Here is a 12,258-nt window from a genome sequence, read left to right as displayed (position 1 = left end):
AATTCTTGAGATGTGTACTTAAATTCTAGAATACTTTTTACTAAGTTATCCAATGATTGAGACATAAATTGAAAACTATCTATAAAAACCAAATCACTTACCATGAATGCCATGTATCTTTCCATATTGTTAGGAATAAAATTAATTTCTTTTTTGAATTTTCCTATTTGTTGCATAATAAAATGACAATCATAACCTCTTAAATTATGAAAAATAACAGGAATTTTGTGTGTTAGTCTAAAATTAATATTACAGTCTTGATGAGCACTTCCTCTAAATTTTCCTGTTATATAACAATGGTCTCTTACTCTAGTTTCATTTTCCTTATATTCTTTTTCACAGATATGGCAAAATGTTTGTTTTTTAAATTCGGCTTCATCTTTTTAGACATTCTCAAATCTTTGTTAAAGTTTTCACTAAATATTTCCTTACAATATTCTTCTTCCTCGAGCATTTTTTCTATAAACTTATAAACTGCATTAGGGCCTCTTTAGGTTAGTGTTGGTTTAGTATATTTATCGTCATAACAACAAACAACTTTATAACCATAACCGCAATCTATATGTTTTTGATATGGTTCAGTAAATGAAGATTTAGACGAAGGTAAAGCAGTTGATATTTTTCTAGTTATTGACTCAAAATCAGCATAAATTACAAAAGGTACTTCTAATTGATTGTGATAATTTTTAAAATAAATCTTACTTCCCTCTTTTGGCATTTTTACAGCTTGAACCCCTTTAATTGCTAAACAATTTGGAATATGTTCATTTAATATTCATTCTTGAGAGAAACATTGTAAACATGATTTACAAAAATGTTTTTTATGTTGATATTTTTTTCTAAACATTAATCTATTAAAATCTTTAATCCAAACATAATGTGTTTTGTTTTATTATTACTTATTAATAACATGTCACAGTGTTCTTCATATTGATATTTTGATACGTACAATGGATAAACATTATTATCTTCATAACCAAATATATTAAATTTAATTTTATTCTGAGTTTCTATTTTAGGTATTTGATTTAATGTTACAGGAAATTTTATTCCTTTATAATTAACTTTTTCTATATGTTTTTTTATATTTTGAAACTTTTTGAGGATCTTTTTTAACAGGAAATTTGTAAGCCAAATGGCACCATCTAAAACATTCATTATCATGCTCATTCTTTATATTTATTAATCCTTTCATTGGATGTTGTAACGGTTTTGGTAATTCTAAACTAGAGCTATCACTAAAGGTGATGAATGTACCCCCCGCATGGCACTGACACAGTACATTGCAATTTGACGCACACAAGATTGCATAATTATGTGGACTGTATGTATATAGACTGTATGTATACAGTATAGTAACAAAAAACAAAGTCCCATAACTATGCAGAATATTTATCTAAAAGAATGTAACATGCACCATGCACAACTAGGGTTGGTACTGATCACTTGTGTGAAGTTTCATTAAATTGTGTGCAAGGGTTTGGTAGATTAGGCACGCACAAGATTGCATATGCAGACTGTATGTACATAGAATGTTAACAAGAAACAAAGTCCCATAACTCTGCAATTTTTGTCGCTGAAAGAACCTAACATGCCCCATGCACAAATACTGTCGGTACTGATCACTTCTGTGAAGTTTCATTAAATTGTGTCAAGGGGATGAGGAGATGGTGCGCACAATTGAAAAGGAAATAAATATTTGGAAGGTTCTTGGGAAGCAAGTTCAAATAGGTTATATGAATTATAGCTTGGATCCATAACATTTTGTCATTCATGAATTGGTTCTGGAATTATATTAAAATTAGGATTATATTCTTTAATAATATCTAAAAACGTACTTTTTCCTGATGCAACATTACCTTCAACTGATATAATTTTTCTCATTTTATATATAATATACTTATAGAATATTTTTTCTTTTATATCCGTTAAGATTAAATTCCTTCATATACGTTTCAAGAGGCATTAAATAGTTTTTTTTCTTTCTGCATTTCTAACAATATTGTAAAAATATCTTGAATAACTTTATTTGAATCTTCTTTATTTACTTTTCCGATTCTTGCTTTTGTTATTAGTTGTTTTATTTTGTGATGATGTAACTTTAAAATAGTTTTTTTGTCTCCAATTTTTTAGTTTATTAATAAATATAGTAATTATTGATGGAACAGCGCCAGCAACTGCTACACATATAGGAATAGCTAGAACAAGTGCTAAAGCAGCTGAACAACCAAAAATACCTGCTGTTATTTGTAATCCTTTATTTACTCTTCCACAAAACTTATAACTTTTTCTATAAGCAGCAGCAAGTTTAGTCAAGTGAATAATTAATTGATCTATTGTTTCTATTTTAGGAAACCCGTGATTTCCGAAGACTTTGTCTTCATTAGAAATTAGATTTTTATTACTCATTTATATAATATATTTTTTAAATTTAAATTTCTTCCAGTTCACTAAATGGTAGCCAACAATTAAGTTTTTCATTATAATCTTTCCATTTTACTAAAGCTTGTTTTTTTCTTATAGTCTCGTCTAATAACTTTTTCTATTCTAAAAACCTCTTGTTTAGTAGGTAAAAGTTCTTGCTTATAAAATGAACCCTGAATTATTTCATTATTTAAATCTTAATAGTATATGTTCTGGGCTTTGTATTATAAATTCCATAAATTATGAATATTTCCTCTGTCCAGTTTGGTGTATATCCTTTTTCAAAATGTCGTTTAAGTTTGCTTAAGCGAACTCGATCACCAATTTTAAACTTTGGTTTACTCTTTGATATCTTTAAATTACCGTATAAATTAAAGTAAACAGTACCTTTATTTAAGTTTTTACTGGCTTCAGTCGGTGTCATTTTTATACTAGAATGTTTTGTTTTGTTATATTTATCAACCATTTCCTGCAAATTATCTAAATAAGTGTAAGTATTATTTGCTGTAAACTATTTCCACATTATTCTTTTTAAACTTCTATTAAATCTTTCGATTACTACAGCTTTTCCTTCATTAAATGTATGATACATGTTAATCTTATTTTTATTCAAAAATGATTCAAACTTTTTGTTATAAAATTCTTTTCCTTCATCTACCCATAAATTTGTGGGTGTTCTACCTTCTGAAACTATTTTATTAAATGCTTCAGTAACAGATTCTCCGGTTTTATTCTTTAATGGAATAACCAAGGCATATTTACTGAATATATCAATAACGGTTAACAAGTACTTCATACCTTTACTATATTTTGAAAAAGCTTGCATATCAACTAAATAAGCAGACCAAGTATCATCAATATCATTAACTATCACTCTTCGTTTAATAAATTTTAGTTTAATTGGTTTATGTAATTCTTCTGCTAATTCATCGCTCCATGTTATTTCGGGGGTCTTTTAGAGTAAATACTCTACCCTCTTTTCCCGTTGTTTTGATTTTCATTTTTGTTCGAGACCAAGTTTGTATTTCGTTTTAATTGCAGGTTTTACAACTAAATGTTTTGCAATCTTTTCTCCAAATGTTTTTGATTTAGTGTTATTTAAGTTGGAAAGCATTTGCTCGTCACATGTACCTTTTTTACACCGCTGCCGTAGCAAAAGTCATGGTCCATACATACTGCGTCTAGTTCATTAACAGGGGGTCCATTATCTAAAGGATTTCCTGGCCCACAATAGTTATATCCTGGGACTGTTAAACCTTTCTTAGGTAACAAGCAAATTCGATGAATTGGTATCCCCCGCCGAATGGGTCTGTGGTGAGGAATGGCAAAAAATATATCCGGCAAAAAGTTAAGGACGTTAATAAGAAGCAAATAATTTCATTAGTCAAAATCAATTAAACAGAAAACAAATGTTTAATTAAAGAGTACATAATAAATGTATGATACTTTGATCCTGACTAAAGAATTTATTTTGAATGGGATATGCTTACTGTAATAAGCTTAACTTTTAAAATTAAATGCAGTTAATTGAAATGCGAGGTGGGGGAATGGTACAACTTGCATGTTGATAAGTATTCAAGGAAGGTTTGAAAAAAATCTAAAATAAGGCATGAAAAAAAAATAATTTTTTTTAGGGGGAGAGGGGGGTTGGGAGGGGGAGGGGGTGTGACCAAGGCAAGTTGGTGACCAGGTGTGGGTGAACAACTTCACATGTTAATAATAAATGTTCAGGAAAAGAAATGAAAGAAATTTAATGAAATTCTGCCAAACAGTAAGTTTGTTATGTACAAATATGTGGATTTTTAGACAATTAAAGGGCAATAAAGGGCCCCATAACCTCATAGTGGTGAACATGTACATGATGTTTGTTTGTAAAAGATCTAAAATAAGGATTTTTTTTTTTTGGGGGGGGGGGGGGGGGGTTGGGAGGGGGAGGGGGTGTGATCAAGGTAAGGGGGATGGCCAGGTGTGGGTACACAACTTCACATGCTTACAACAAATGTTCGGTAACGAAACGGTATTTATGTGACACCCCCATTGTTCTCTCTATTGTTCTAACAGTCACATAAAAAGAAAAAAGTCACATAAACAGAACGGAATGAATGACATCAAAGAGAAAGTACCGTTATGCAGTCACTTAACCATCATTTCGCGGGCACGGACGGACGGACAACGCCAAAACTATATCCCTCCGACTTTCGTCGGGGGATAATAAAGGTAACATTAATTTATGAATATCTAAATTACCCCCTGTACTTTTAACAAACTTTGATTTGATTCTTCCACAAGATGAACAGGTAGTTAGTATCATTTTTTCCCGTTTTTTTGCTGTAACATAACGAGGTTTTATATTATCAGTAAATTTTCTTTCTTTCAAACAATATATTTTATTCTGTAAACTCATCTATATCATATGTATTTAAAACTTTTTATTTTCACTGGATTCAAAACCTGTGGGTTTTTTTATTGTGTAAGTGAATCTTGTTCCCAGAGATTTACGTTCACCAAACCGGGGGTTTTTTGAATTGGTCAAACCGGATGTTTTATTAATTGGTCAGCATTGGTCAAAATGGGGTCAATTTGGGGCTCAAAACGCCAAAAACGCTATATATATAACTACTCTTGTCCAAACAAACCATAAAATGCATGTGGATTTTGTGGCGATGGACTTTTAGCTCACCTGAGCCAAAGGCTCACGGTGAGCTTTTGCGACCGCTCAACGTGCCGTGTGAGTCGTCCGTCTGTCAACAATTTCTAAAAAAATCTTCTAATCCACTGAGCAGAATTGCACCAAACGTCATAGGAATGATCATTGGGTGGCCTCCTTTCAAAATTGTTCAAAGAATTGAATTCCATACAGAACTCTGGTTACCATGGCAACCAAAAAGAAAAACTTGAAAATCTTCTTGTCCAAAACCACAGGTCATAGGGCTTTGATATTTGTCATGTAGCATCATCTATTGGTCCTCTATCAAGATTGTTCAAAGTATTCCCCTAGGATTTAATATGGCCCCGCCCTCGGGGTCACATGATTTACATGGACTTATATTGGGAAATTTTGAAAATCTTCTTGTCCAAAACCACAAGGCGTAGAGCCTTGATGTCTGGTATGTGACATCATCTAACGGTCCTCTATATAAATTGTTCAAATTATGCCCCTGGGATGAAAAGAAGCCTCCCCCCGGGGGCCCCAAGTTTTGCATAGACATATAGGGGAAAAATTAAAATAATATTATTTGAAAACACAAGACCTAGGCCTTTGATATTTGGTATGTAGCATTGCCTTGTGGTCCTCTACCAAAATTGTTCAAATTATGCCCCTTGGCCGAAAAGAGACCCTACCCGGGGGTCAAAAGTTTTGCATAGACTTATGTAGGAAAAGAAATCTTCTCGTCTGAAACCACAAGACCTTTGATATTTGGTATGTAGCATTGCCTAGTGGTTCTCTACCAAGAATTGTGCCCCTGGGGTGAAAAGAGGCCCTGCTGTTGAACAACATTTAATCACTGATCATATCACTTAAGTTTCTGATTAATTTGAAAGTTTGTACAGATGACCAGCAAATTAAACTTCCAACCATGTGGATTCCAAAACTACACAAACAATCTTATAAAGCTCGTTTCATCAAGTTCTTGTACCTCTACTAATATATGTAAGTTATTAACACCATGCCCTATTACTGCTGCAAAAGCTCACGTAAAAAGTTATTGTGACAAAGTATACGAAAACTCTGGTAAAACCTATTTTGGTCTGTAAACATTTCTGGCGAAATTCTGGTTAAATTTAGAATTAATAATCACTAGGTGTCTTCAGTCAGTACATATGATTTTTCTACTTTGTATACAATTTCCCAGAACTTAATAAATGAAAAACTAATTAACTGCCCTTATTCAAAAATCTTTTGCAAGGGAAAATGCAATTTTTCTCGCTTGCAATTTCGATAAAGCATTTTTACCAGTTGCATTGTAAAATACTATATTACCTGTGACGAAGTTTGTACAGCCCTTCCTTTTCATTGAACAATACTTCAGGTTTGAGAATGCAGTTTTCAGATAAGTAATTGGTATTCCCATGGGAACAAATTGTGCACCCCTTGACGCAGATTTATTTTTATATTGTTATAAAAGAGATTTTATGCTGGGCCTTTCTCAGGATACACAGACATACATTATAAATGCATTTAATAAAACATTAAGCTATTTAGACGATACCGGTATACTTAATACGGATAATCCGTTCTCAATTGGTGGGTACTATTTATCCGAGGGAGCTGCAGTTAAATAAAACTAACAACTCGGACACTGCTGTTTCATTTCTAGATTTACATCTCTCGATTTACGACAATTATATACATATCAAAATTTATGACAAGAGTAGTCATGCCAAGGGACAGCAATTATTGTATTCTTTATGTCTCGCCGACTTTAAATAAATCTTATGTTGCCTTACAACATTAGTACTCAGTTGCTCAAATCGTTTATCGACGCATAAGCTTACCAGTTTCAAGGTCATATTTTTGCATCCTGAATGATCACGTTTACCAAAGAAGAATAAAATACACAGAATGGCAACTGGCTGTAATCTCGCGTGATCTCGTGTCAGAGCGTAAATCAGCGTTATCTTAGTAAAAACAAACATCGGCGAGCATGGAGTTACAATTTATACCTTTAAAACTACAGAACTTTAAACTACTACTAAGATACATGTAAGCTTCTAAAACAACATAAGTTTAATGTAAAACAGTCTTAAGACACAAAGTACACGTTTCTTGCCATCAAAAGAAGCGTGGACATACGGTGATGATTAATTTATCGATGAATAATTGCTTTCGCATACAAAATGGCGCGTGGAGGATGCGTCACTTCCGGTAAACGAGTTCTCATTCAGTTGTCACGGGATGTTGGCGAGATTTGTTCTATATGGTCAGAGACCACCAATTCAAAAAAGTACAGGGAACTTACTGGGAATGAGGTAACTGTATATCTGGGAATAAGGTAACGTCTGTGCGTTCTGATTGGTCAGTCATGTAAACAAACCCAGGAAGTGATTATTTTTTAAAAATTGATATATTTTCACTGCATTTACAGTATTTTATTATACATTTTGACAAAATTTGCTACATTTTATGTGTATTGAAAAAAAGTTTTATCAGACGAATTTCTCCCACCATGTCAATGATGTAAACAGGGGGTCATCTCATTCACATGAAAATTACTTAAATAAAGTATCACTATTCATATGTTTTTCGTCCGATATTTTGGTAGAACTAAGGTAGTTCTTGAAAAACTTGTAATTAGATATACATGTTTCGATGTATGGAAGGCCGTACACGCCATAATGTTACAATGTAAGTCTATGGGAAAACAATTGGTGGTCACTTACCATATGCCTTTTAAGTTGCCGATCTATTTTTTTGTATAGCTCTTTGCGTTTGCTTAGTATTTTTGTGTTATCAAAGAGTATTTCTGTATCTATTCATGTCAAAATATAACACACATTTCTATTGAGCATCAGAGGGACTAGCGCTCTACCACTGAGCTAACCGGACCGATAACTGTAGCGTGTTATTTTTGGTAAAACATGCACTTGGATCATTTTCTGTTGCATATTTTATTTCTTCTCATGAACAGACTCGATCCAACCGAGTCTGCTATTATTCTACTTGGTTGCAGTCTTTTCTTCCAAATGATCTTTTTAAATTCGGCAAACGGCAAATAGAATATGGCAATTGGCAAATGACATATTGGCAAATAGCATGTAACAATTGGCAAATGGCATGTGGCAAATTGCTACTTGTATTGACAATTGGCATTTGTCATGTGGAAATTGCCAATTGGCAAATGGCATGTCGGTCAAGGAATTCCATAGTTCTGCACTTTTACAATGTCATTTTGATTATTCTTGTTCGTCCTGGTATGAAAGTCTGAATAAAGGTTAAAAACACAAATTACAGGTGATGCAAACAAAATTATTAAATTCATAAAGTGCTATTCTCCTAGGGATTCAGTTACTTGGCAAGATTATGTGCACCTAAATATGTTAAATGTAGAAAATAGAGTGAAGCAACTACGACTCCATCATATGCATAGTGTTTTATGGCAGTTGTCTTTCATACTTGAATGATGATTTTGTTAAAAGTTCCAGATGCACTCAGAAGAATTTTATGTTATCTAGTACTAATAATAACACTAGTAAACAGACATTTTGTTATACCGGATGTAATGAATGGAATTTTCTTCCTGAATACATAAAAAAAAATGTTAAGAATATTAAAACTTTCAAAAGGTTAGTTAAGAAATTTTTCTTGGACAAACAAACTTCAGAAAGTAAAAGTGATTTTGTATATTACTGATCTGTATGTGATATATGTATCTGTGATAAGTTTAACACAAATGTTATTATGTTGATAACAAAATAATGTATTGATTGTGATAAATTTTATGTAATGTGTTGTGTCAAAATCTGGGTATTTCGTATTTTATTTTTCCTTTATTACACTGTTTCTTTTAGTAGATTAGCATGGACCCCATTGGAAATAAGCTTTTAGCTTAATGGGTTATCCACAGGTCTCTAGCTTTCTCTAAAGTATAACACCTGGCTTAGAATTCTCAGTTTTATTAAAAGTATGCATCTTATCCTAGTCGTAAATACAGATTTGTTTTATAATCATGTAAAGAAATTGTTTTTATATGCTGTGATATTATATTTATTGCCTTGTGTTGTGTTTTATGCTATTGATCTTATATGTCAATAAATAAATAAATAGATAAATAAATAAAATTTAATATAAACTTTACATCATAAACATCACCCTATCACATAAGTAAGAAAAATGATTTACGCATAGTGAATTACCACATCGGTTTTAATCATTCTTGTGCTTCTTAAGCATAATTAATGGATTGCTGATCACTAATTTGTTCAAGCTGTATATATTTTGAAGAATGTAATTTAATATTCTTGCTTCTTTTTACTTCGTGAGAAAGCTTATTGATAAACTACATTTCTTCATGTAGATAATCACAATTTTGCAAGCCTCTACATTTTGTCTGAATCCGAAACCTGATCCTGAGTAAATGTATATTCATAGCAGTCAAAAATGAGTAAATATAAACACTTACCAGCACCAACAAGATATTTTATTATCTTTGTCTCGTCGTTCTGCATTATTTCAGTCAGTGGAAGTAAATATGTAGCCAAAGAAAAGTCTTCCAGTTTTTCAGCTTCTTCCACAAGGAGGGCAGCTTGCGAATGTAGCGTGACAATGGCATCACTTTCGGGACTGTATACATATTCTGCATCACGAACTATTTTAATGCGGAATATATATGTTGCACCAGGATTCAAGTTCGCCAAAACAGCTGTTGTACTTGTATGTTTTTCTGGGTGTATACTCCATTCGCAATCGGTCTCTTCTTTGTAGTGTATTTGATAGTAATCAGTGTCCCTTAAATCCGACGACTGGTCCCATGTCAACGTTACGGACTCCATCTCCACTTCTGTTGCCTCAGGTTTACCTGAACAACCCTGAAAGTGTAAGTTCAAAATTGTACATAGGGTCGTTACAACTTTAACGTAATATGTCTGTGGTTTTGCAGGTGAGTTTATTAGTTTACAGTCGTCAAAATATACAAAACAGCAACGTTTTTACATGTACAATCAAATACAAAAGATTAGTCGGTATAAAACACAAAACATGTTGTTGAATAATTTTTCCCATATCACGTGAATTTTTAAATGTTGCTACAACACCACAAATACCGAGTATAGTAGGAAACGCAATTATTTATTTGCAGCACAATATTTCTATTCACACAAAATATCACATATAAAGCTTGTCAAAGTCATTCAAACAGCAATCCACAACATCAAAAATTCTCAGAATACCAGATCAGAACATCAGTTTTCTCAAAGAATACGTACCCTAACAATTGCTCCAGAGGGTAGAGTGTAAACATTTTAAATGATTTGTGCAAAACAAGTAAGCATATTACTCTATGGCATATTATGTAGAAATACATAGAGGATATTTGTTTGTTTTGGGTGAATATGGAATATATCTCACTGAGAAGTGAGAAAATTTCAAATATTTTCACGAGCGCGTAGCGCGAGTGAAAATGTGGACATCTTCTCACTTAGAGGTGAGATATATTCCATATTCACGAAAAAACAAACCAATTTTCTTTTTATTTTTTTGCTCAATTACGTTGAGATGTGCATTTTGCAACAATTTTTAATCTCAGCGCGGGAAACAGACGCGCGTAAACAGACATGACGTCAGACGTGTTGTGACGTTAGAAAGACGCACACAACATAAAGTTCCATTTTATTTTATTTTTTGCTGCATAACGTTATGAAATTCTCATTAAGTAAATTGATTTGAATCCGGAAATATACTATAAAAAACAAAGAGCGACTATAACTGTCATCCTGTTTTAAGCAAATAATTTGAATTCATACACAATGTATGAGGGGGCGGAGCTATATCTCTCACAGTGTGAAAATATAAATTTCATATTTTCACACTGTGGGTGATGAGATATAAAAATATTTAACCGACAGAATACAGTATTTCATTAGTTAGCATAAAATAAAACTACAACTTCACGATTTTAATAATGATAAAGGCAGAATTAAATATATATCAAAGTAATATTTGTATTCGAGTGTATGAAAATATACCAGTTATAGTGTTATTATTAATAACTGGTATATTTTCATACACTCGAAAGTTTCATACACTCGAATACAAATCTTACTTTGAATAAAGAATCTATAATGAAACAACACATGAATCAAAAATATCAACTTTCTACTAAGTATGCAAAGGGCTAAACATAGACCAACTCCCAATAGAACCTAAGTAATCTATGTATAATATTTATAAACAATCTACAACAGATTACTATGGCACTACATTCATGAAATCTGATAGCTTATCTTAATTTTTGAAGAAACCGCAATGCTGGATGCTTGGAATTACAAATAGAACAAAGACCTCAAATGACCTGCGCGAAATAATCCTGCGCGAGTCCTTTCCAAATTTGCTTTAGCGAACAAAACAATATCTTGCACGACCATTCCCGCGCGACCTTTCCATATTTGCTTTTCTATATTTAGCATACAAAACAGTATCCTGCGCGATCCTTCCCTATTTGTGTGTCTTATTATTAGCATAGGAAAATAGCCTTTTTCTTCTCAAAAAACAACAAGTATAATTTTCGATCAACTATTAGCTATTTCCATTTCCTAAAAAGAGCTTTAACAAATTTTAGCTAAAACGTAACTCTATACATAGAGTTTTTAAATTTAGAAAAATATAAGTTAACAAAATAACAAACTATGTTTTTCGAAGATCTATTTAGATGGGAAAAAGTCTCAGACCAAACTTTACTGGTTAAAAACTCTCAGGTTTGTAGAGAATATCAGAATAGTAACAACATGTGAATTGGATAGTTGACTCACTGTATCAAATTTTTATTTTCAACTTCATTACATTATATTTGGTTGTGTTTCCTTAAAGGTGGCACGGGACCGTAAATTTAAAAAAAATCCACATATATGCGTTGATACCTGAGCGAGAAAAATCAAGAAAAGATAAAATTGAGAAATGTCAGCAGGTCGAAGAGCAGATGTACTGCAAATTCTTAGCACTTCATCAGCTGATTCAATTGTTTTTACGATAAAAAAGATTAAAACTTCAGTTTTAGGACGCTAAATTTTGTGATAAAAATGGCCAAAAAAATGCATACCATGTGCGACCTGTCCCGTATTTTCTGCATAAAAAGACCTAAAAGATATGTATATTTTCAAAGCATGTAACCTGACGAAAAT

The 12,258-nt window shown here is 32.3% G+C and overlaps 1 protein-coding gene across 1 annotated transcript in view; it reads right to left on the bottom strand.

Moving 5' to 3' along the window:
* Positions 1-9,545: 9,545 nt before the first annotated feature.
* LOC128554148 (uncharacterized) overlaps positions 9,546-12,258 on the bottom strand; it is a gene marked incomplete at its 3' end in the record, with an annotated part of 28,500 nt that continues 25,787 nt past the window's right edge. Inside the window, exon 7 of the mRNA XM_053535396.1 lies at positions 9,546-9,951. Coding sequence (XP_053391371.1) covers positions 9,546-9,951 — 406 coding nt within the window. The remainder of the gene's footprint in view (positions 9,952-12,258) is intronic.

Source organism: Mercenaria mercenaria, unplaced genomic scaffold (assembly GCF_021730395.1).
Source record: "Mercenaria mercenaria strain notata unplaced genomic scaffold, MADL_Memer_1 contig_4754, whole genome shotgun sequence".
Taxonomy (NCBI): Eukaryota; Metazoa; Mollusca; class Bivalvia; order Venerida; family Veneridae; genus Mercenaria; species Mercenaria mercenaria.
This window is presented reverse-complemented; position numbering and strand designations above follow the sequence as displayed.